At 41.2% G+C, this 26107-nt stretch overlaps 2 protein-coding genes across 2 annotated transcripts; both read right to left on the reverse strand.

The window, feature by feature from the left end:
* Positions 1–1046: 1046 nt before the first annotated feature.
* LOC104018339 (sulfotransferase 6B1) lies at positions 1047–13325 on the reverse strand. The gene is given in 8 exon segments (XM_009471470.2): positions 1047–1050; positions 1750–1901; positions 8233–8327; positions 8755–8881; positions 9593–9682; positions 10122–10267; positions 13134–13175; positions 13178–13325. Coding segments are annotated over 8 exon segments (804 nt in total).
* A 5231-nt stretch (positions 13326–18556) lies between these two features.
* Positions 18557–25765, reverse strand: LOC104017920 (sulfotransferase 6B1). Its single transcript, XM_009471001.2, has 7 exons — positions 25537–25765; positions 23918–24057; positions 23163–23252; positions 22404–22530; positions 21515–21609; positions 20839–20995; positions 18557–19865 (listed from the first exon to the last, which is right to left on the reverse strand). The coding sequence occupies exons 1-7, from the start codon at positions 25736–25738 to the stop codon at positions 19735–19737; spliced, it is 942 nt and encodes a 313-aa protein (XP_009469276.1). The 5' UTR covers positions 25739–25765; the 3' UTR covers positions 18557–19734.
* Between the last annotated feature and the right edge of the window lie 342 nt (positions 25766–26107).

Raw genomic sequence — 26107 nt, forward strand, 5'->3', positions numbered from 1 at the left:
TAATCTTTAAATGGGATGAAACTGGAGCTCCTGTGTGGAACTGCCCAGCACCTCTCAGCATGCCAGACAAGGAGCAGCTGAAAAATTGTGTTCAGACACGTCTGTGTAAAATGTAGGCTGGCATTCATAATGTCATAAAGATTTAAGTGGCCTTTAAATTAAGTTTCTGTGGGAAGTCTGTAAACTTAGGTTCAGGGAAGAGAAGCTGCTAGAAATGGGAATTTCTTTCTTTTCCTGAATCTTTCTGCAGAGAACACAGATAATTATGTTGTGCTATATTAACCAACACATATACACTACTTTACATGCCATTACCTTTCAAATGCCTTCCCAACAGTGCCTTAGCCTCCTGCCAATGTTTCCCCTCAGGCCACCAGAAGACCCTGCTTCCCAGGTTGGCACATTTCTCCTCAGACCAATGCCAAGAATTTTGAGCCGAGTTGCAATTACCAGAAGAGCTGTTATGAGCTATTCAGCCTGCAAGTAATTCTGAGGTGAAGAAAGCATTTTAAAAGTGACAGGCTAAAAATAAAATTTTAGTAAAACCAAGATAGTTAGTTCTTTTGGGCTTGTGTAGGCAGACCAGTATTAGCAAGTATTTTATTGTACTGAATGCCGTTCTGGAGAATCAACACTACATGGTCTAGCTTTGCAAAAGGTTTGTAAAAATTATTAGCATTTTCAAATGTTACCATCTGGAGAGGCTCAGATGGAGGCTCATAAAGAGCCCTCCTATTCCAAAAGTGCTGAGTATGAGGGAAAGATGAGATCTAACTGTGAAGTTCAAACGAGCTGTACATAATTTCAAGAAGCCCTAGGGCTCAGAGCCTGTTAAGACAGAAGAGTGCTTGGACATGTCTTGAAGCAGAGTTTGGGTGTCTAGAGACCTTTAAGACAAAAATGGAGTAATTTCACTTCTGCAGTTAGGCAGCACCTGAGCTGCGGTGTACAGGATGAAAAATGTTACATTCGTGTACTGTAATTCTTGCTTAAACTCAAATCGAGGTATTAAATACTTTTTCATGTCCAATAAACCACATACAGCTTCATCTAAAAGAAAACATAGCATTCGTGGAGTTAACGGAATTTATCACCAGGATATAAAATTCCAGGTAATTTTTTTTCCTTCACAGAAACTTTGTGTCATATTTACCAGTAAACAACATATTGTAAGATTTCAGCTGATTCTGCTGAGCTCAAATACAGCAGGTCACCCATTTGTTTAGCCTTGGTGAGGAAAACCTAGGATTAATATCATGAGGAGTGTGCAGTAATTGATCACTATTGCTCAGCTGACAAGCTATGACATATTTTTTTTTTTTAAATATGGCCCGTTTTCCCATAACATAGCCCTCCAATAGCTTATTCTTAGATAAGTGATAAATAAATTGTGGTTTTTTTTTTTAATGAGACTTCCTCAGAGGGTAGAACAGTCTCAGGGAAGAATGGGGACCCCCAGAAGGCAATATGCCAAGACAGAGGTCTAACAATAGAGTAACGAACTTTCCGCTGGAAGCACTTGCCTTGTCCGTTAGAAAGATACCAAGACCACTAGCCTAACTTAGATATCTAACTTTTAGGTAGCTGAACCTAGGTAACCTCAATGCTACTTTGTATCATTCTGTAAATGCATCCACACATTTTTCTGTATAACATGAGCTATCTAAGCGCAATTGTGGTAGATAACATTAGTACTAAAAAGTAGAACCGATTTTTTTTACAGCTGCCTACAAAGAATTGTCAGCTCACCTTTTCTGAAAAAATACTCCCAAATGTTTTTGGGTTTCTGAGGAGTTCTCTTTCATAGCTTTGAAACTGGTCTTCTTTGCAGCTGCTTCAATCTCCATCAGTCAAGGAGACCGAGGGAATTCAGCTACCCTTCTCATTCCCAGCATCTGATTCTGATACACAATTTGTACAGAATTATATTTTGCCTGTACTTTTGGCAGAGTTACAGCAGTGTTTCTGTAGGCTTCACAGTTTTCCCTGAGTGGGTTTGCTGTGAAAAGTCTTTGGGTCCCAGCTCCACTGAGGAAATCTACGAGGCAGAGTAAGTAGGGTAGCAGCGAGCAGAGGCTCCTCCTCCTGCAAGGCTATTTTGCCCATACAAAATGATGCACATGGGACACGCTGCTTTACCACTAACTTCCAGGAAACTCTGGTAGGCTTGTTGACACAGCTTATGAGTCCATATTTGTAAGAGTGAGCGTGCTGGGCTCAGGGTCAATGAGCAGATACAGGGTCATGAGGAGAAATCACGCTTCCCAGGGAACCGACCCCAATGGACAGGGAGATATTGAGCTAAGGAAGCGGGCTGTCTGATGGCAGGGTGGCATCGCCTACATGCCTATCTATTGCAGACATTTTGAAAAAGACATTTAGAAGACATTTTGCATCTGAAGTAAGACCAATGAGAGAGGACACATGCAAGCAGTAGTTAAACACTTTTGCCAAATATGTAATGTTTCATGTTACTGCCATGTAGCTTTCAATTCCATCTATAAAATACATATTTACATTTAACTCGTCGGTTCAGTCTGAGGCAGTTTAAATTCCATGACAACATATTGGACCCTTTTTTTTTTTCTTAATTTTACCATATTGGGCAAAATTTCCCTCCAAAGTATCTTTATGTATCTTTCTGATGATATTAGCTGGTCTGATTTTAAGAGCTATTCCATGCTATCACCATCTACTGATACCCATGGAAAATAAATGCTCTGTAATTTTGAAAATGATGCCACTGCCTCTATTCATACATGGCCAGCATCATCCAGACAACTTAGGAATAAAAATGAACCTCTAAGAGTTGTCCTTATTTTTCCAGAAGACCAAGGATTTATTTACACCTGTGTGTAGATGTGCATACTTTTGGCCACTGAGGATCATTATGGAGAGCACTGGCCATAAGTCTTGTTAATACAAAAATGCTTTTGTTTGTGAAGGTTAGCTTCTTTAGCACATTTTTGTTCCAAAATGGCAAAATTCCTCCTGTGCAAAATGATTTCACTAGAATTATGTCATATCCAAACTCAATTTCTAGTCCTTCAAAATACATTTCAATGTATATGGTAAGAGTTCCTGCCAAAATCTTTTCCAAGAAGAAAAGGGGTTTTTCACTGGATAGAAAAATTTATCTAAATTATCTATTATCTAATTTTATCTAAAATGTTTGAGTTTTTTCCAAAATTATGTTTTGGTATTTCAATAAAACCCAGAAACTATACTGCATAAATATACATTATTTGAATTTTACTTCCAGGAACAGCAATTTCCTGACCATTCCTATTTTGAAGCACCATTGAACTGATCTTAATGGGTCATTATGACCTGTTGTACATGATTTCAGTAATATTTTTACAACTATTTTTACCTGTACACACTATTAATCAGAATATCTTTCCAGACAATGGAAAGTACCTCTCCCATTCATAAAGCTGTGAAGTACTTATCCCAGGAGTAGAAGTAAAAGTAGAAGCAGAAGATGGCTGCATCTTTGATGTTCTGGATCTTATCTGAAAAAAAACCCATAAGTATGCAACTGAGTGGCCAGGAAAAAAGCTGTTAAATGCTCAGAAAATATATATTTTTAATATTTGCTAAAATTGTCAATTCTATTTGAAAAAATAATTCATGTATAACTTTGCTAGCAAGCTGTTTCTTGATAGCAAAAGTATAAATTCATTATTTTTCAAATAATTAATGAGTTTCTTGCTAAAACAATCAGAGGGAATGCAATAAACCTTAAATAATTGCCACTGGATTTTAGGTCTAAAGTTCCCTTTACAGAAACATGTCCAGTTTCCCCTGACAGCCTAAGAGGCTATAACTTCTAGCATATCTACAACCAGTCAGCACTGCTGCCCCTCTCTAGGTATGAAGGAGTAGGATGCTGTCTGCCAATGCATGCACAGAGTGTCGTATCTACCCTGTTCCCTTTCAGTGGCCGGGCAGGGGGTTGCCGGTTTGCCTTGCTGTGCCTGCTCTGCTCTGGGTGAAGGAGTGCCCTGAGCTGGGAAAGCCGGCTGGAGCATGGGTGCATAACCCAGCAGACAGGAAGCCTGTGGCGAGAGCAGATATTAGGAGATGCCTGAAAGAAGCAGAAAATAACAGAGCCAAGCCTCTGAAGCAATAGAAAAATTCATTCTTAGAGACCCAGAGGCACCAGGGGTGAGGTTGTGCAAGACAGCCGGGACAATCTGACAGCTTGCTGCCACCAAAAGTGAGTGTTTCATGCTGCTTCAAAAAGCTGGGGATGTCAGACAAGCACAAGAGCTCATGCAAAAGAAGGAGCAGACAACTACAGTCAGAAGAGGGAAGTAAGCCTAGCCTTTGGGGCAGCCACTAGCTCAAATTTCTTAGGAATATTTAGCCTGTGTGGAGCCTGCTGCAACCCAAAATGCCACGAAATGTTGCTGGACTGAGACAAAAAATTGTGAGGAGAAAGGAGACTTACTTAAAAAGTCTGTGATATTATTATGTTCTCACTGAGAAGAAACTGAGTTTCCGTATTTTAAACGTTGATTGTCCTCGTGTAGCTAAACTTAAAAGTAGCCTTTAGAAGTTTACAGCCCTCTGGGTGTTTATGGTGTGTCCACTGTAATGAAAAGGTCCAGGTAGGCTCACCTCTAAGCTTTGGATGATTCAAGGTCCTTTCACAGTTAGTTTAAAGAGATCCTAGTCTGGATTATTTGGGATGAAAGAGGCCAGGGAGCAGCTCCCCCAGGAAATTTGAGGGAGCATTTGTCTTTGGCAAGGATGAGCTGAAGGCAGCAATAGCCTATGGAGCCATTATAGTTGCAGCTGCAAGAGAACATGTCCAGTCTCTGCAAACAGCACTTTATCACTTCACATTTGGAAATGTATAATTATCCCCCTAAAGCCTACATATAATCTCAGAAAAGACATTTTACACAGGAAATGGAAAATTAATCTGTATGAAAATGCTATTAATAACAGTAGTTTCAGACTGAATCAAAAGCAAGATTCATCTTAGCCTTGCTTTGGAAAAGCACGAGTGGAGCAGGACATGAGGCTGATATCATTCTTCTGGAAGAGAATTATTTCATTCTCTTTAAAGGGATTGGAAACAAATACAAAATAAACATTTTACTAGAAATAGATAAGTCCATGGACTATTGATAAAACTAAAAAAACAAGCAAGAAAAAATGTTAAAAGCTGTGAGGCTTAGGAAGAGGCTGTTTTATTATAGCCAAGGGTTTCAGCCTGTAGACCCGCAAGCATACATAGACTGAGAGGTCTGGAGGAGGAAATCCATTAAGTAGGGTTGGGTAACATCAGTTGGGAAACTATAAGATATGACAAATCAGAAAAGACTGATGACTGTGTCTGTAGAAACAAATGCAAAACAGCCTGTAATGATGACTTAGTCAAAAGGAAATAAAATTTATCAATTTCTGAAAAGAAATTAAAAAAAAAAATTGGAGAAATCAGTTAAAAGTAACAGTCTTCAGAGACTAAAAGAATTTAGGTCCCATCCAAGGTTTTTACTGCTTTTCAGAGGTGTTTGTGTGCAACCATTACATTACCTCCTAATGACCAAATCCAGTTTCAGCCTTTTAACCAGCAGGAGAGTCTGAGCTCATCTCTCCAAGTCATATTTCTATAATTTCTGTGAGAAATGTTGTTTTAGAAGCCAGAATCCCATTCCCCCTGTTGAGCTGCAAGTTAGGCTGCATCTCTCTCAGCTTATTCATCATTCACCACCACACCAGCTAATTAAGTGGGTTGAATCTTGGCCACATCACATTTAAAATGAGTCACATAAAGCATTTTCTAACACAGTTCTTTTAAGATTGGTTGGAACTTCGAGATGTTACAACTCAAATGTGAAATGATATCTAAAATACTTTTGATATTGACATGAAACCTCACAATTTTATACCTTTCTGGTCTGCGAAAAAAAGTTTCAGGTTGAGCATGAAATGGATGTAACGCAGATCAAACCTCACCTACTCTTTTGTTCTTCAAATGACCTGTTAAGATATTTCTTTAAGTGATTAGGAGAAACCATGAAGGTACCTGGTAATCCCAAATGATGGGATTGAAAGGCATGGGAAGGGAGAGGAAAAAGGTCCAAGAGTCTGGGTTGCAGGTGGGCCTGTACCTCCACCCAGCACACAGGAATGACTTACGTCCTGCAGTGGAGATCTGTGGAAACACCAGTGGTCCTGACCTCCTCCATGGAACAACCCCTGCTCCTGTGCCTCCACAGCAGGCTGAAGTCATCATTAACCTGTCGTGGGTGTTATTGCTGTGTTATGTGCAGTCACACACTTCTGGACTGCAGCAGTGGACTCTTCATCAAGCAAGTAAGACTCACCCATTTTAGGAAGGATGATGACAATCACATCATCAGTCCTGGTTTCAAAGGATTTCAGAGATTCCAAAGTTTCTGGGCTGCTAAGAGCCCTTGGGCCAAAAAAACCTTTGCAGGAAAAAAAAAAAAAAAACCGAACAGATCTTGAGATCTTTTTATCTTAGTAAAGGCCTTTTGAATATTTCAGTCACTGTTTCCCCACTTCTGATCAGGTTTGTTCCCTTGTTCACCTCCTTGAAGACACTGAGATTCACACTGCTTTCTGTTATCTAGATAGCTTTTGATATCACCATGTATGTATCCAGCATACATGCATCCAGCTCTGGAGTCCTCAGTTCAAGAAAGATGTGGACCTTTTGGAGCGGGTCCAGAGGAGGATCACAAAACTGATCAGAGGGATGGAACACCTCTCCTATGGGGAAAGGCTGAAAGAGTTGGGGTTGTTCAGCCTGGAGAAGAGAAGGCTCCAGGGAAACCTTATTGCAGACTTTCAGTACTTAAAGGGGGCTTATAAGAAAGATGCGACGCATCCTGCTTGACTAACCTGATCTCCTTCTGTGACAAGGTGACCTGCTTAGTGGATGAAGGAAAGCCTGTGGATGTTGTCTACCTGGACTTTAGTAAAGCCTTTGACACTGTTTCTCACAGCATTCTCCTGGAGAAACTGGCTGCTCATGGCTTGGATGGGCATACCCTTCGCTGGGTTAAAAACTGGCTGGATGGCCAGGCCCAAAGACTTGGGGTGAATGGAGTTAAATCCAGTTGGCAGCCGGTCACAAGTGGTGTTCCCCAGGGCTCAGTACTGGGGCCAGTTCTGTTTAATATCTTTATCAATGATCTGGACAAGGGGATTGAGTGCACCCTCAGTAAGTCTGCAGATGACACCAAGTTGGGCAGGAGCGTTGATCTGCTGGGGGCTGTAGGAAGGCTCTACAGAGGGATCTGGACAGGCTGGATCGTTGGGCCAGGGTCAGCTGTATGAGGTTCAACAAGGCTAAGTGCCAAGTCCTGCACTTTGGTCACAACAACCCCATGCTGCCTGGCAGAAAAGAACCTGGGGGTGTTGGTTGACAGCTGCCTGAACATGAGCCAGCAGTGTGCTCAGGTGGCCAAGAGGGCCAATGGCATCCTGGCTTGTATCAAGAATAGTGTGGCCAGCAGGACCACCAGCAGGTGATAGTGCCCCTGTACTGGTGAGGTACTGGTGAGGCTGCACCTCGAGTACTGTGTTCAGTTTTGGGCCCCTCACTACAAGAAGGACATCGAGGTGCTGGAGCGTGTCCAAAGAAGGGCAAAAAGCTGGGGAAGGGTCTAGAGCACAAGCCTTAGGAGGAGTGGCTGAGGGAACTGGGGTTGTTTAGCCTGGAGAAGAGGAGGCTGAGGAGAGACCTTATTGCTCTGCACAACTACCTGAAAGGAGGTTGTAGCGAGGTGGGGGTTGGTCTCTTCTCCCCAGTAACAAGCGATAGGACAAGAGGAAACAGCCTCAAGTTGCACCAGGGTAGGTTTAGACTGGATATTAGGAAAAATTTCTTCACCGAAAGGGTGGTCAGGCACTGGAACAGGCTGCCCAGGGAAGTGGTTGAGTCTCCATCCCTGGAGGTATTTAAAAGACATGTAGATGTGGTGCTTAGGGACATAGTTTAGTGGTGGACTTGGCAGTGCTAGGTTAACAGTTGGACTTCATAGTCTTAAAGGTCTAACAGAGAGGGAACCCATACATAGTGGCCTCAGCTTCAAGGCATTTCTTTCTACATAAAAGAGTAGTTTAGAAAGGCACGCTCTTCTAAAGGGGCAAACAGTCCCAAGAGTTTCTTCTTCCACACAGCCATACATATCAGGAAGTGTGCACAGTGCACCCATCAAGGAAGAGCTAGGTGAGATGCCACACCTCTTTGAGTTCCTTGTAGCTTATCATCATGATCCTCTGGTGGCCAATGTATTTGTTGCATTCTACTAAGTGGTCAAAGTAGGATTCCCAGGCCACTGCAGAAAAAGAAGAAACATAGCTGTGTAGGGTTTCCCCAAAACAGGCTTTTACCAAATCAGAGGAGTCAACCCAGACAGCTCTCTAAGCATTGCACCAGGGTGGTGGAGACCAGCTCAACATGTCTGTTCTTTTAGCTGAGGTCAGTGCAGGATCCCCCAGCTCTGGCCACTAGGTTGCACTGAACAACAACCTCTATGGTGGAAATGGAAAAGTCAGGCTAAAGCTTTCTCATGATCTCTCCGTTCAGAGTTAGAGACAAAAGAAACTGATTCTCTGGTACTCCCTGTTTCAGCCATAACATGGGCCTGTCTGTCTGTCCTGGTAGTGCCTTGGTAAGGTATGTTGGGGCAGGATTCCCATGCACAGGGTCCTGTGTATGCCCCTCATGTAAGGAGGAATGCCAGAGGATGCAGGGCAAAGTACATTTCCCATTCATGAAAGCTGCGAAGTACCCATACCAGGAGGTGAAGGATGGCAGCACTGGCATGTTGTTGTAGAAGCAGTAATAGGAGACAGCCATGTTTTTAGGGTTCCAAACTAGCACAAGGATCTGGAGGAAGAGAACACCTAATTTGGTTCTCATTTGGAGACTGAACAAAACACCACCTACTCAACACATATTGCATGTCCACTAACACCTACCAGACCGTACAATGCTGGTCTAATTCCTCTTCTTGAGCAAGAAATTAGAGCTTTTGCAGGCCACTTACTGCTAATGTGAACTTGAGGTTGAAAACAAGAAGCTTTTCAGTGATCCACTTGGGACATAGCTCTGAGCTAGCTCCAATCCAGGGAAATAAGCTCATGGGCTACTGGACAGGAGACCCGCAAGCAGGCTGTGGGTGCACCCTTGCTTCTCTCTGCAGAAATCCCCATTGAAGATTATCTTAGCCCCAGCCTGTGTTGGGCTTTCCACAGGTAGTCTGGTCTTGGAGGTAAGTTAAAGCAAATGGAATAACTGCTTGCCCTGCTCAGTTTTCTGACACAAACCTAGAAGCATCTTTCTGAAGCAGATCTGAAGGCGCAGTGACACCCAGTGACAAGCCCACTGACAGTAACCTCTTGAGTCAGCAAAGCTGCTGCTGGGAGAGGATGTTTGTTCACAGCCTCAGCACACAGCACTCTGTCTCTTCAAGCTTGGAAATGTGCCTGTGCATTGACCAGCCCAGGTGAAAGTGCAGAAAACACATCTCACATAGACAGACGAAAGCTAGTTTGGGGTGGAAAAGCTTTTGCAGTGTGATGCAAAGAGAAGACTCACCTTAGCCTTGCTTTGGAGAATGGATGGGGGCAGGAGATGAGGTGGCAGATGGGTTACTATGATTCTTCTGGAAGGCAGTTTCTTCATCCTCTGTAAAGCAAGTGGGAAGAAATGTAACAGGACAGAAGTAGCTTATTCAGTGACATGTGCCTTTTCAGGAATTGTGGGTAAGAAGAAGGATCTTACCCCTTGGAAAACCCACAGGGATGCACTCATGGTGTAAGCTTCTGCCAGCCTCTGCCACAGAGCACCATTTCACAAGATAGGCTTGACGACAGGACATGCAAGAAAAAGGTCTTACTGATCAAACCCCCTGGGCCCAGGGCTGGAGCCCCCTGTGGCTTCTCAGCACTGTCTGGGCTCTGAGACCCTTGTGCTGGGACACCAAGGGCAATAGCACATGCTACTTGTGCAGGCCATAGCTGTTGTTAAGGCTCTAGGCTCTCCATTACCTCTGAGATGGGCCATTGTCTTTCAGCTAATACCACCTGTAAGAACAGCAGTGCCAGTATTTTCAGTCCCTGCCAACCTCATATGTTCCAGGATCTCCAATTTCTAGATATGGAAATGGCTCTAACTTCTTTTCAGCATTTATTGTGTCTTTCATTTCTTCTTCTGTATATTTGGCATCTGTTGATTCCAACTCCCTCACCATTTGGTCAAGCCAATTGGTTCCTGAGAGGATAAAGACAACAGTAACACATCCATTCTGGACTGCGCATTTGCACTTTTTCATGTCAATCTGGCTGACAGGATATCCTGTCAAACTGGTTCACATTTGTGGACCAGTTTGGCTCTATATTGTACCTTAGCCTGTCAACAGGTGGGTGTGCTGGTTTTGGCTGGGGCAGAGTTAGTTCTTTGCATAGTAGCTAGTATGGGGCTATGTTTTGGATTTGTGCTGGAAACTGTTAGTAATACAAGGATATTTCCACTGTTGCTGAGCAGTGCTTAGAGAGTCAAGGCCTTTTCTGCTTCTCACACCACCCCACCAGCAAGCAGGCTGGGGGTGCACAAGAAATTGGGAGGGACAGCTGACCCCAGCTGACCAAAGGGATATTCCATACCACATGACGTCATGCTCAGCATATAAAGCTGGGGGAAGAAGAAGGAAGGGGGAGATGTTTGGAGTGATGTCGTTTGTCTTCCCAAGTAACCGTTACGCATGATGGAGGCCTGCTTTCCTGGAGATGGCTGAACACCTGCCTGCTGATGGACAGTAGTGAATGAATTCCTTAGTTTGCTTTGCTTGCACACATGGCTTTTGCTTTACCTGTTAAACTGTCTTTATTTCAACCCACAATTTTTCTCACTTTTACTGTTCTGTTTCTCCCCCCCATTCCACCAGGGTGGAATGAGCAAGCAGCTGTGTGGTGCTTAGTTGTCAGCTGAGGTTAAACCACGACTCTGGGCAACAATCAACAAGGGTATGCCAAAAGCCAACAGAGCTGTCAGTCAGATGTTGTGGAGTGCTACCCTGCTTGCTTCGGCAGCACACCCCGTCCCTCAGTGGAAATAGAAGCAGACCTCTATTGCTTTTTCCAGCTCTGGCACTTTTTGGTCACCTCAGACCTGTGGAAATTACTCAAGAGTAGTAGAGGTCCCAGCACAGGGCCAACTGAGTCGTCCCTTGGCTGTTTCTGCTCTCCTTCCACATCCCTGTCTTTGGGAACATTCTGTTCCCTCCTCCCAACCAGCTTCAGTGTACAGTCTCTTCGTGATCAACATAGTTTTGCCTCGTTCCCAGCCCCCAGCTAGGCTTCCATAACTGGCAGCAGAAGGGGTCATCAACCAAACCACCAGACTGTCAAGCTCCTGTCACCGCCTTTGCACGAGGCTTAGCTGTCTTGGCCGCTGCAACCTGGCAAAACTGGTGTGTGAGGGACTGGAGAGCCAAGTCTCAGTTTTCACCTAGCACCTTCTGGGATGTTGTGGTGGGTTGACCCTGGCTAGATGCCAGGTGCCCACCAAAGCTGCTCTGTCACTCACCCTGCTTAGATGGACAGGGGAGAGAACATATAACGAAAGGCCTGTGGGTCGAGATAAGGACAGTTTAATGAAAGCAGAAGCAAAGGCTGTGTGCAGAAAAGCAAAAGGAAAAGAAAAAGATTTTGTTCTCTGCTTCCCATCAGCGGCGATGTCCAGCCACCCCCAGGAAGCAGGGCCCCAGCATGTGCAGTGGTTGCTCTGGAGGACAAACATTGTAAAACAATCAATGCTCCCCCCCCTCCTCCTTTCTCCTAGCTGTTATTACTGAGTGGATGTCATATGGTATGGAATATCCCTTTGGTCAATCTGGATCAGCTGTCCTGTCTGTGCCCCCTCCCAAGAGACAGCCTTGATGCTGCGCGAGCACCTCTCAGCAGTAGCCAAAACACTGGTGTGTTATCAACACCCTTCCAGCTATCAATGCAAAGCATAGCACTATGAGGGCTGCTATGGGGAAAATTAACTCCATCTCAGCCAAACCCAATACATGTGTGTAGGTGAACCCTCACACTTTTAAACCATTTCTGCTTGTGCAGGCTGCACACAAAGGGGATGTGATAAGGATCAACAATTCCTCTTTTTCTGCAAATGACCTATTAAGATATTTCTCTAAAGTGGATAGGGAAAAAAAGAAGGAATCTAAAATGCCCATAGTGAAAGAGAGAGGAAATAATCCAAGGGTCCTGGTGGCATTCATGTCTTTCCCTCCATTTAGAAACATGGGAAACACCTGCATTCTTCAATGCTGGAAGTCTATGGAAACAGTAGTTCTTCTGCCCTCATTAGCAGGATATATTCCCTGTATTGCCCTTGCAGCATGTAGGGTGACAACGTACTTTCCTGTGTTAGCAAAAGTGGTCAGAATATCAAGGGTTGTGATTACCTTGCTTTACCCAACCCTTCACCACTTGAATACTGTGTGCAGTTCCTGCACTGAAGCACAAGCGATTTGGAGAATCTGGAGAAAGTCCTGCTGAACTTCCATGAAATCACTGGGAGCTAGAGCAAATAAAATGCATAGAAAGGCTTGGTTTGCTCAGGCAGGAGAAAAAAAAAGATAAGGCATGGGGAAATCTCACTGCAGTCTTCCACTACTGGAGGTTGAAATGAAGACAGAGCCAACTCTTCTGAAAATTGGCCAGGAAATTAAAAAAGGGGCATATTACAAATCACAACAAGGGGATGTCTGACTGCATAGAAGTAAACAAACCAACCAACCAAAAAAACAAACCCAAAAAAGCCACTATAGTGGGAAAACACTGCAATAGATTTCCAGTGAGTGGTGAATCTCCACCCTCAGAGTTTTATAACTCTTCTGGACAAAGCCTTGAGCAACCAAACCTAACTTTGAAGGTCAGGTCTTTCCCCTGCTTTGAGCAGGAGGTTGTATTATTTGACCTCCAGAGATACCTTACAATGTAAATTCATGATCCTATGAAGTCTGATGTCACCATAAGCTTTTCTCAGGTATTATTGCTGTGTTAAATGATAGCACAAACTTCTGGATTGCAGCCCTGTGTACTTGACTACTTATCAAGAAAAAAACATTCACCTGTTTTAGGATAGCCTGCTAGAATCACATCATCTCTCCTGATTTCAGAGCTTCCAAAGTTTCTGGGCTGCTAAGTGTAGCAGGGTATAAAATACCTCTGTAAGAAAACAGCATGCCTTCTGGGGGAATCTTTTCACCCTGTGAAAAACAATTTTCCATTATTTTGATGACTCTTTCCCTATTTCTGCTCATGTTTTTATCCCTGTGGAACTCTTTTCAAACAAACAGATACAGGCTGTCTTTCCACAATGCAGAAAAACTTTATGCAACATATTAGCAAATCAGATAGGGCATTCACTCAGGAATGAGGGTACAAGTCACTGATTAACTCTGTACTCTGTTAACTCCTTTTGAAATTACAGTGCTGAAGACTGACAATAGTGACATAGAGTCTTTGCTGCAGCTGATACTAGAAACAGGAATCTATCGGGGCAACAATTAATATTCAAAATGTTAGATGAAACCAAAGAAAGACCTATAAAGGACATTCCCTGAAATATTTTAAACTGGTGAGCAATGCAGTGCAATTTGCAAACTGGACAACCAGCATGTAGTGGACATGTGGATAGTGGATATCAACCGAGTTTGCTATTGACTCCACCCATCCAAGGGTGCAACTTCCTTCCAGATGGTGGCTTTATCCTGCAGTCAATCAGTGTAACAATATCACTTCTGGCGGTATCTCCAGAGCTAAGGGCAAGTACCACCTAAGCCATACTTCTCATGATTAAATACTCACATTTGAGACTTTTACTTCATCAAATCCTACAGGAGGGTTGCTTTCATGTGAAGCTCTAATACTTAGGTTCTGGATTAACGTGAATCAAATTCTACCTGTATGACTTCATGTCCATAATTTAATCTTTGGGTGAAAATGTTCTTGATGGGGGAGCTATGGGTATTCTGGCTGATGCTTTTTCAGAAGTTAAGGAGTACTGAGATGGAGAAATAGATATCTCCACATGTCATCCCAACAGAGACATGCAATACAGGAAGCCTGAATTACCCTTTCACTCTTCCTTTCTTTCACGCCCTTGAATATAGTATGGGTCATGTTCACTACCCATATATCAAATGCACAGAGAGCTCCACACTGCTGTGCATCACATCCTTGTCTCTTTCTTCATAAATGGATGTTAGACACTAAGTAAACCTATACACAAGCTTAATTAAGTATGAGGAGGTGTCAAATCAGAAGCACAACTGTAAGACCTGGAAGATTGCTTTACAGTTACCTACAAAGAATCATTTAAAATTATTTTTCTGGTCTTCCAAAATGCAGAACCATCAAAAGAGACCATTTTATTGGAAATATTTTCTCTCGCAGTGCTATTTTACTCATAAAAACTGGAGACACCGTTCATATATTATGCCTTCTCCCGGCTTTGTGATTGTTTTCAGTTTTCTGTCCATGTGTTTACTCTGAGTTGCAAAGGAAAATCTACTCCCATTTACCAATACTAAAGAGTAAGAGCATCAAGAAATTAGCACTTTTCCTCCTGTCTCCAGAGCCAGCTGCCTGAATCCCGAGGGAGCCAGATCACTATAACACCTCAACATGAAATCTAACAACCTGTCACCTGAGCCACTGGGGACAAGGGTGCCTCCAGGTCCTTTAACCCTTGGACCCTGATCTCTGCTCATGAGTGGGGCCCTCGATGCTGTCAGTGCCACCTGGCAGGCTGCTCAGGAGCTGCAGAGGTGAGGGCTCACAGCAGGCCTGTCTCTCTGGAGAGGCTTAGGGGTACCAGGTGTCCTGAGGGTGCTGGGAGTCCCAGTCCCAGCTCTGTCTGCCCAGCAGCCGAGTGTCTTGGGGTAAGCAGGTGACCCCGCAGGGAGGCTGTACGACTGTGGCACAGCTCACATGGTCCCCAGGGAAAACTCTGAGTTGTTCAGTTTATCTGCATGAAAATCTGCCTTGATGGAAATGCTGTTAGCAGGAGCATTTGCAGTACAACACAAAGAGATGATTCACCTTAGCCGAAGATTTACCTTAGCCTTGTTTTGGAAAATGGACTGGGGAAAGGACATGAGGCAGGAGGTGGGTTAGTATATTTTTTCTGATTTCTTAATCCTCTTTAAAGCAAATGGACAGAAATACAATGTTATCATCCTCTTCAGTGGAAATATATTATTTCAGGAATCATAGGTAACAAAAAAAACTAGACCAGAGAGAAAGATACCTTTCTTTTTGAACAATTGGTAAGGATCTAGCAATGATAAAGTTGAAAACAACTGCTATTATGTCTTACCTTGAAAAGAGATTCCCAAGTTTTTCTGAATTGATTCAGCCTTCACCTGTGCTTACTTTTCACCCCGTCAAAATGTTACTCATCCATCAAATCTCCTTCCCACATTCATTTTCTGACATGGCAGCTTGCCTTTTTCATCCTCCCCTCTCCCACCTCCTTACCCCACTGAATGCAAGGGCCCACAGAGTGTCTCTAATGGAGCAAAAGCACGTGAGGTGTTACTGCTCTGAATAGCTCTGTCCTTCAGGGTGAGATTGTAAGGGCAGAAAGGAACTGAACCCATAGACATGGGATGACACAGGAGAGGATAAACTTCAGAAACAGTTCATGGTCTGGTTTTCCATTGGATCAGCAAGGGCATGTCTACTGTTTATTTTAGTTTAGGTGTTCTCCAACTAGTTTTAATCTAATTAGTTCAATAGAGTAGTGGTGATGTAGTATTATTATCTGAGGAACTACTGATAGAGCTTGTGTTTCCCTTGTGAGCAGTGTAGCACCCAGTCTTTGCAGAGATTGTTCCCAGACTCAATAACAACCACCTACATAATCTATCATCCAAAAATGCTGCAAAGGTAAGTTTTTGAAGATCATCATTTTCCCCTTCTTAACTAAAGTAAATGTGCTACTGACATTTACTTCTCAAAGCCCAGTGTGCCTGGAAAGCCTCACTGCAAGCAGAGGCTCTTGTGCAGCATTGGTGCCTGAAAACTCAAAAGCTGACATGAAATTGCAATAGGATTCAGCCAGTGAGAATGCAGAATGTAACTCTAAAATCTGGCGTGGATCTAATTGGGGAAAAAATATCACAGAAGGAAGTCAGACTTGGTAGAGTCTTGCCTGTTTCATAAACTGGAGTGTATAGTGACAATTTAATTAATGCAAGAAGAATTAACACAGACAGGGGATCAGTAAGAACATGGAAAGCTGGTCTGCAGTATTCCAAGATGTCTACAAGTATAGATCTAGAAGGGACTTAATGTGACTTTCTAGTGTCCCCCCCGTACTGCTAAAATATCAAGCATGGTTATCTTCTCCCTGCCAGATGCTTCTTCAAATTTCTCTGCAGCCTCCCTAAGCAGCGTTCTCCAGTTTAGACTGACCTGCAACCACAGGCTGTAATAATTATTGCCCGTGTCTTAGGTATAATCCTCCTGTTACTGTAGACCAGAATAAGATTTGACCTTTTTTTTTTTCCATGTTCATCATGTTATCCCTTGCTGACTGTGGTTCCTCAGGTCTTTTCATGCCAACTGCTGCTTGACTGGTTTGCCCCCGTTAAGTACTTGTGCCTTTGGTTTCTCTTTTCTAAATGTAGCATTTTACACTTACCTTTACTGAACTTCATGTTTGCCAGCCTTCTCAATTTGTTGTGATGTTTTGAATGGTTTCCCCATTTTCCCTAGTTCTTTCAGCCCTCTGTTCTGATCCCCAGACTTAAGATAATTGTATATGACACAGGTATTAGTCTGTCCACCAGTGTTAAGAACAATGTTGAATATGACCAGGACTCACCACTAAAGGGTATTGCTTTAATGTCCTCTAAATTTTGCTGTCATCCAGTATATGCAATTTGATCATGAGCACACTATTGCAACCAAGTTCATAACAGCCATGTAAACAAGTGGATATTCCTAAAAGTATTGCTGCTGCTGACCCTGCTTCTGGATGCCTTTTGTCACTGTTGTATGAATTTCTAGGACCACAAATTTATTTTTAGTACTTTAATTTCATTTCTATAACTACATTTATAAGTTGTCATCTCCACATATGCAGCCATAAATTTGTTGATCTAGATTGTGTCTCTTGTCATATAATTTCAGAACCTCTCTGATGCTGTCATCTATTGTATCTTCTGTCTATGGCTTATTCAAGAAGTAAGCTATCTTTTAAAGAAGGAACATGAACAGCTGTGGCATGGTTTATACTTACCGCCTCATTATCCTCAAAGTGTTTCATCACTGGTTGCTTGGTCATTTTTGCCAGTAAATTTCCAGATAGCAAATTAAGGTGACTGCTCTATTTTGATTCTTCTTTCTCACATTTTTAAACACAGCTATTATGTATGTCCTCCTCCCGGCATCTGGTACCTTTCTAGGATCTTACATAATTTCTAGTTGTTCAAAGATGGCTTGTGTCAGGATTTTCAGATGCTCTGCTTTTGAATCCATTATTTTTTTCTAAATATTTTAAGTATTATTTCTAGCATTCCTATTTCTTTGCAAAACTCTGCATTTCTACATGTCCAGGCAGAATTAACCAGCGTTAGAAGAATGAAGTAAAAAGTCATTGAATACTTTATTCTTTCCTAGTGTATCTTTTATTTTTGCTTCTTATTTTCTTAGGTGATGGATCTATACATTGGGTGTGTTTTTTTCCTGTTTTTAATTCAGCTATACTTAAAGAACCTTATTTTGCTATTTTTCCAGAACAGGTGGCTGAAGTGCAGTTGGTCCCTGGACAGGTCTGAAATACTGTATCTACAGTGCCAAATACCAATGCCGGTGCAAAATAGCTGAGTAAAGTAATGTCTCACACCATAACCCTTGACAATCCCATTTTCTTAATAGAACCAGTTTCAGCGAATTTTGGCATCTTCAGTTTCAGAGAATCTCCAGTAATGGAAATTAATCTATTTCAGTGTTTAAGTATTAATTTAAGCTAAAGCTCAACTGTAGGCATATATGTAAATCAAGAACAAACAGAGGGAATGCTAACTGTAGTTTTGTGGTAAGAGCACTCTGCTGGCATTAATGGTGGGAATCACAGAATCATAGAATCGTTAAGGTTGGAAAGGACCTCTGAGATCATCAAGTCCAACCTGTTAACCTAACTGCCTGGTCCACCTCTAAACCATGTTCCTAAGCACCACATCCTCACATTTATTTAATACTTCCAGGGACTGTGATTGTACCTCTTTCCTGGGCAGTCTGTTCCAATGCCTAACCACTCTGTCTGTGAAGAAATTTTTCCGAATATCTAATCTAAAAATCTCCCCTGGCACAACTTGAGCCCATTTCCTCTTGTCCTATTGCTTGTTACTGGGGAGACATAATCTTCTGTATTCACTACATTTTCTTTTCCTATTTTATGGCTGGAACATGGCAAGCATAAAAGCAATTCTTAGAAGTGGCACGTAGGTGTATAGATTAAGGACTCTCTTCAAACACAACAAAAAGACATTAACTTCTTTATTTTGCTTTTTACTAACCTTTATACAGGTAGAAACATGGTCTTCAGTGGAGCAAGTGCAAATTTATATGCTATAAAAAGAAAATTACTTGGGATTTTTGTGATACAAAGAGAGAAGTATTCATGGTTATACATAATTCAGCACTTCTCAGGCCGCACCTGTAGTACTGTGTCCAGTTCTGGTCACCACAATTCAAGAAAGACACAGACAGACTGGAGGGGATCCAAAGGAGGGCCACAAAGATGAGAAAGCTCAGGGAGGACCTCATCACAGTATTCTAGTACTTAAAGGGCAGATACAAGGAGGACGGAGGCTCTCTATTCACAAGGAGTCACATGGAGAAGCAATGGGTACAAGTTGCACTGGCAGAGGTTTCATCTCAATGTAAGAAATAAATTCTTTACAGTGAGAACAATCATTCACTGGAACAACCGCCCCAGGGATGTGGTAGAGTCCTCATCACTGGAGGTTTGCAAGGTGCAATAATCTCATCTAGGCCCCCTTTCCCATGAAATGTTGGACCAGATGATCTTTCAAGGTCCCTTCCACCCTGGGCTTTTCTATGATTCTATAAAAGCAATGCCTCTGAGTGGATCTTGCCTGTTAACACCAGCCCGTAATCTGAAATCCATCTTGAAATTCTGCATTCAGAGAGATTAAAATCCCTAAGAATGCTGATCCCCATTCCTCTGCATTCTCCTCCCTCTAGCTTTGATTCAGCTTGTGCTGAAGTCATGGGAAAGATATCCTTTGTCATTAATTAAGGTTGTGTCAGATCCATATTTTTGCTAGTGATCTTTTCTGTGAAGATGTTGCCTGATTTGAAACATTTTTGCAAAAAAATATTTCTACATACTAAATAATTATAAGTAGTCTAGAAGGACTGAATTTGGCTAGAAAGAGAAAAGGGGCATTTTCTTCCAGGTGACAGCTATTGAAACAGGGCTGTTAAGTTTATCTGAATATGGTTAGTTGCCATCTTATTCAGCAAATGAGTGTAGCCAAAGCAAGCCAAAGATCTCACCTTTAAAACAAACACCCACTATTCATCATTACAGTAAGGTGCTTGGATCATTTGGCCTAGTTTTCCAGTATATAGCATTCAGATGATGTGAGAGTGCATTGGAAAGCTCTTGCTCTAACCGCAATTCATTACTCTTCAGGCTTTACAGTACACTTCATACTTTAACTTTGTTCCCAGTTTAGTTCTTCCTATATGTTCTTCAAATGCTTTGTCCATTTTCTCATTCTGATCTTCACTGAAAAGATTCTTCCAGTCACTTATACCACCTTCAAAGAAACAAAGAAACTCTTGAAAAAACGAGAAATTTTATTATTTTTTATTGTATAGATCTGTCATTCTTGTTCCATTGTACACTAAATGGAGTTGATTCATTTTTCAAGATAAAACTTCACTCATTTTTGCACCAGTATAATTTTGTGAAGTCAGTGGTGCTACAGATCTGTGAAACTGCTATAACGCAAAAGAACGTACTCCTCTTCAGGTGACTGTGTCCAAAAAAGCAGCCTAAAGTCCTGTTTCCCTGCAGTTCTCTACTCCAGTCAGTTATGACTGACAAGGTAGAAGATCATGAAGGCTTGATTAAGAGTCATCTGGCAGGAGGCAAAGCTGGGTTTCTGCTCCCTCGGCAACTTGAGTTTTTATCCAGAGACTTCTTTAATGTAAAATGCAGAAATAGATTCTGACAGCCAGGTTGGCCCTCTCATGTCTGTATCCCCTACACTACACTGCAAAAGTAGTTCCTTTTTGTTTCCCCTTCTCTATGTACCTGATTGTTGCATGCCAGGCTTACTTCTAACCTGTGAGTGTGAACAGCTGGTTGACAGTGGCCCTTTCAGGAGACCCCACACTCTCCTACAAAGTGTGATGATGCCACTCAGGCTGAGTAGGCCCAGTTTTGCCTGCTCAGGTAAGCCTCTAATGGCTGAAGAATCAGTGATCTTGGCACAGAGATGGAGAGTTCAGACATATGACAGTTCCTCCTTCCTGCCAGTCGTCTGTGGGCCTCTCAGATTTGCTCTGTGCGGCTGCTTCTCCTGTGCTGGCTGCAGCCTGCTGCCAGAGCCTTGTTGGGTCTCTTCCTCACCAGTGCTCCTTGACTAGTCTTCTCAAGCAGAAGAGTGATAATCTGCTTGATACTAATCTGTAATGCTAATATGTGTGCAAAAAAGAAGCAAAGGATGCATGGCCCAAGTTCTTGAGTGTGACATTTCTACCTCTGGACCTCTTGGAGCTTCCTACCTTTGCGAAAGAGAATATTGCCAAATGCCCCATGGGTCTTCTGTGAGTTCTTCTTCATTGACTGGAAGCTGCTCCTCTCTACCACACTCTGAAGCTCTTTCTCAGTCAGGGAAAATCCAAAGAAAGCAGCTATGTTTTTCACACCCAGGACTGGATTCTGAAAAGAGGAATGTAACATACCACATGGCATTCGAACAAATTACACTGCTTTCCAAGGTGTTTGCACTTCCTTACATCTCTCTGCTGGATACATATATAGAATATTCATGGAGTTCACTAGGACTAGAGTGGTACATAGTGTTTGTCTTCTCCATAATTAATTCAGAGGAGATATGAGCTGTCTTCCTAAAGATCACAAAAGATTGCACATGACTTACAGTTGAGCAAAATCTACACTGTTGAATATATAAAAGCTCCCCCAAAAAACTTGCAGGGGATTTTGATTTACAGTGATTTGGGCTTATAGCACAGCTAAAGAGAAAACAAGAATCATTTTCACAAACAAAACTTTAAAAAGGCTTTTAAGTTTGAATTTCACCTTTCCTTCCCTTAGAACAAGAATGTACCTCATACAGTATCATGCAGTTTGAATACACTACATGAATATAATGGTTAATTGGTTTAGGAACAAATGCTCTTTTAAGTATAAAATATTTGTAATTATTGGTAACCTCACCTCTTTTAGCTCTTCATAAGTTATTGTCATAACATTTTCATCATCAGCATATTTGTTCCATTTGGAAAGGTATTCAAAGTAGCATCCCCAGGGCACTAAATAAAACAAATGAATTCTAAAATGAAACATAAATGAAGATTAGACAAGCTCCCTATGAAATAAACCAATTTTTACTCCTTAAGTTGATCCCTCAGCCATGGGCATTATTAATCATGTCTATGCCAGAGTTTACACTCTTCTGTGGGAATCAGGGGGTTTTGCTCCAGGCTGTTCTGGCACGTGCATGTGTCTCAGGTGTATGATACAATTTGTAAGTCAGTACAGTAAAACTTGTTAGTATTTCAAGACAGATGTAAATCTACCAAAGAGCTATCAGTACTCAAACCATCTTGCAGAGTCCCTTAATCCAGTTTAAACCTTGTTTAACCCTCCCTTCTGCTGGCCATGTGATATGCCAAACTGAAGAATTTATGCAATTTTAAACTAGTGGGATTATTTTCTTTCTTTTTTAATGCACTAGACTTAGTCCAAATCATTCCTTTGGTCCAATTTGGCATGTAGGAGTTCAGGCGTCTGCCTAGGTGCAAGGTGATGGACATTGGAGAGGAGGGGTGAAAGGGATCCAAGATAGAGATAAGGAGGAAGTGCTTCTTCCAGAGAAAATATTAGTTTGTGCAAGTTAAAGCAGTTTGTGGAAGTGCAATTTTGATAAGGATTTATCCTCAGGCAGTAAGACAAGTACTGTAAACTTTAGTTCAAATTTCTAACTTTTTGTCTTTAGTCTCTGCTTCAACCAAAAAATCCTAGTGAAGCTGATTTACTAAGTGCAACATTTTTAGACAAAGTCAAAACATGGAATAATTGACACAGACAGAAGAATATACTGTACTTTTCTTCGTCATGAAAGCTACGAAGAAATCATCCCAGGTCTCATAGGAGGGAAGAGGAGACATGGCATTGGTAAAATGGTAAAAAGATGTAGCTACATCTTTTGGATTGCGAATCAGCAACAGTATCTAGAAAAAAATAAAATACTTTATTTGTAGAGAAAGACATAACAGACTACAGGATGAAGAAAACAATAATCTACTTTATAATTGCAGTTTGGGGAATTTCCAATATCTTGTATGCTACTTGCAGAAGTAGAAATTTCATTCTAAATTCAGAAGGTGAAGTATTTCACTTTGTTTCAGTACCTTGTGAAGATGATTGCCTATAATTATTAAAATATCTTTTACAGACTAATCAAATTAATTATGCAGACTTTAAGTATGTTTTGTTCAACACAAGCATCATTCATCATTTAGGTAGTGGGGAAAAATCACAAAAATACAAATTCTGTCTGAAACTTGATACACGTGAATCCCTCCCTTGTGACAACACCGTAAAATGCCTCCCATAGGAAATTGTGTCAAAATACATTTTACTGCTGGAGGATTTGTTCCACCCTCGCATCTCACTTGTGGAGACTGACAGAAAGGTGTCAATAAGGATGAACTGAGATTAAGTGAGATGAGTGGCAGTACTTAAACAGGCATGTAGAAATGGCCAGGCTTAAGTATAAGAGTGATTCTGGAAATTGGCAGAATTGGCTTCAAAAAAAATCTGTTGGAGTGTTTGCTTTCAAGACATTAAAATCAGCACTCACCTTGGCTTTATTTTTGAAGATAGATCTGGGAAGATTTTCAGGAAGGAGATGAGTAAATATAACTCTTCGAGAAGGTAATTTGTTCATTCGCTTTAAGAATTGGAAGGAGTAAAGTGGACAGTTCAGTTAGTACAAGTATTCTTTCCATCAGCCTATGATAAAATATTGCCTTGCTAAAGTTATCAACAGTTATTAGTTGATAGAAGTACTTTTTTGTGAGTGTTATCCTGGGATCTTAGTGAACTCCTCTGAGTAGCTCTAATCTTCAAAAGCCCCTAAGAATAAGCAATTGGATAAAGGTTATCCATTGCTAATTCTTTTCAGTGACAATGAATTCAATGTGTTCTGTTAGACAAGGGGCCAAAACTAAAGGTAAGATGCGGACTCTAACTGGGGGTATGTGAAAGCTGAAGGATCTCAAGGAGAGAGAAGGGGTGAGGAGCAAGAGCTAGTAAAACAGACAAAAGCCAGTATTTCAGTATTTGACATTTCATGAAACTCTTCTTAAATAGAAAACATGCTACGTTGAATTTCTGCAGTTCTTGCGTATCTAATGAGTATGTGCCCCTCTCAAGCCCTCTGAAGTGTCCATTTATCCCTCAACATTTGGCAAAGCAGATGAGATACATCCTGACCAGATGCCACATACAGAGAAGTGGGAGAGTTTTTATCAAACAGGGGAATATTTCACACACCATATATTCAGTATTCGAAGCATAAAATTTTGACAACTTTCATATGTATTCTGTGCCCACCTCATATTTCCCAGTATCTCCAATTTCAAGGTAGGGGAATTCTTCTAGTTCTTCCTCATTCACGCTGCTTTCTTTATTCTGTGTTTTCTTTTCAAATATGGCTACCAGATCACTTAAGATTTGACCTACCCAGTTTGTGCCTGAAAGGGGAAAAATACAGAATTGTTTGTAAAACCTTTAGAATAAACATAAATGGATTTGCCAGGAAAGCCAAGAGGTAGGTAGTACCACCAGGTGAGTTGCCTGGTCTCCTTTCATGTGATAGAATCACAGCTGACTATCTGGACAATCACCTCTTGGGGTCCTACCTTTGCTCTTTATAAGGACACATTTCTCCAACTCAAATGGCTCAGTACATCGTAAATTAACTTGTATATTGTAAATTAACTAATAAAGGAGAAGAACCACTAAGATTCTAATAGGAAAACATGCATTAATGTAATAAATTTTTATTGTGACAAATATAAGGGGGATTGGGGTGGTAAACCTGGACCTCAAAACCTAGTATATTATATATGCTTTCTGATGTGTTGCACAGGATTATCTTGGGAAGAAAGACGGGTCACAGAACTTCAACACAGGAGCAGAACTAGATCTGAAAATTGTGCTGTATCTGCTCATTTTCTTTGCTAATAGGCAAAAATTCTCTAAAGTGACATTTCGTATACACATTTATTATATTTTTATTCAAAACATAAAAAAGAGCTTATAGAGAACTTCCATCTTTAGTTTACTGTTTCCTGACTTCTGGACACTGGGTTCCTACATCTTTGTCACTACAGTCTTTAACTGCGTTCTGGTGCATAACATTTCTTCAAAAAGAAAACAAGATTAAAAAGCAAAAACTTTACAGTCTTGTCAACTGTGACTACCTACTGTAAGACAGTGTGAATCCAATTGCTGGAGGAGAGAAACAGCTACATTAAAATGGATATGAGACACAGCTAATCCAAACCTGTAGCTCTGATATGGGTCAGTATAGGGTGCTTTCAGGCAGAAGAAGCAAAGATGTAGGGTAAACTCACAACCCTAGCAAAGATCTCTTAATTTCCCAATAGTCAAAGATCAGTGTGATCACTTCAAGTGTTACAAAAATAATTTTTTGGTAGTTATGGATTTCAGATATTCTTGACATCTGTGTGAAATAAACTAAAGAATATGCAGCATGGCATGTGAAGGTACCAAAAGCTTCATTCTGTGTAAAAATATAAAGCTATTAACTTTACAAATACAAATTTGAGAGCAGATCCTGCAATATCAGGAGATCTAGTTATCTCTGGTGTGAGAACTGTATTTTAATTCTTTCTAATTTGTGCATTTAACTTCATAACTATAAAAAGTAAAGGTAACAAAAACCTTTACATGCTATAGAAAAGAAAATCAAATGTCTTTTTCTCAGTCATTTGAAAAATTCCCTGTATAAAATCTTCATAATTCACTTTGTTGTGCTTTTTGAGAACAAAATTCATTCTACAAAATTTTGTGAAAATTCTAAATACTATTATTTGGTATAATATATAATATTATATATCATATAATATATATCATATATATTTAGTATAAACCTACTTATTTGCCATTACATAACTTTATTTATGAAGAAAGCAAACTATATTCACCAGATTTAGGGTATCCTGCCAAAAAGATATCATCACTTCTGGCTTCAAGGGACTCCATGGCTCTGAATACTTCAGGACTGCACAAAGTAGCAGGGTAGAGAATCCCCTTGTAAGACAAAAGCAATTCATCACGATCCATTGTGTTAGCAGCAACCATTGCCTTATCTATGAGAGCAGAAAAATTTTTCCTGGACTTCTCCATTCTTCTCTCTTTCTCACACACAGGCTCCGTCACAATGTGAAACGCTATGCAGAAAAAGAGAGCCACAGATTACCCTTTAATAGGGGGTTGGGTTTTTTTTTGACCCTGTGAGCAATAATTTACTACTCTTTCTGAAACCATAAAGAAATACGCAACTCCAGTCAAAGACCTTAAGTCATCTGAACCTTTTGAAATCAACAGTTGAACATAAGCAAACAGGAAAAACAAGAAAATGCAATCGCTTTCTAGGTTAAAGGGCTTAACTACAAAATATCATGCCAAAGAATCTCTGAGTACAGCACAGAGTTTATAAACAAAATATATCAAAATAGAACAATGTGAATTGCAAGCTGGAGTTTAAATGGCACA

Source organism: Nipponia nippon, unplaced genomic scaffold, assembly GCF_047370975.1.
Source record: "Nipponia nippon isolate SJK-2023a ecotype South Korea unplaced genomic scaffold, ASM4737097v1 scaffold_4, whole genome shotgun sequence".
NCBI classification, from domain to species: Eukaryota; Metazoa; Chordata; class Aves; order Pelecaniformes; family Threskiornithidae; genus Nipponia; species Nipponia nippon.

Coding starts and splice junctions, on each gene's coding strand:
- LOC104017920 (XM_009471001.2), bottom strand. CDS start 25,738: ATGGAGAAGTCCAGGAAAAATTTTTCTGCTCTCATAGATAAGGCAATG. Junction 21,610..22,403: donor AGCTTTCATGACGAAGAAAA/GTACAGTATATT, acceptor TGTTTTATTTAG/TGCCCTGGGGATGCTACTTT. Junction 20,996..21,514: donor CTTATGAAGAGCTAAAAGAG/GTGAGGTTACCA, acceptor TCCTCTTTTCAG/AATCCAGTCCTGGGTGTGAA.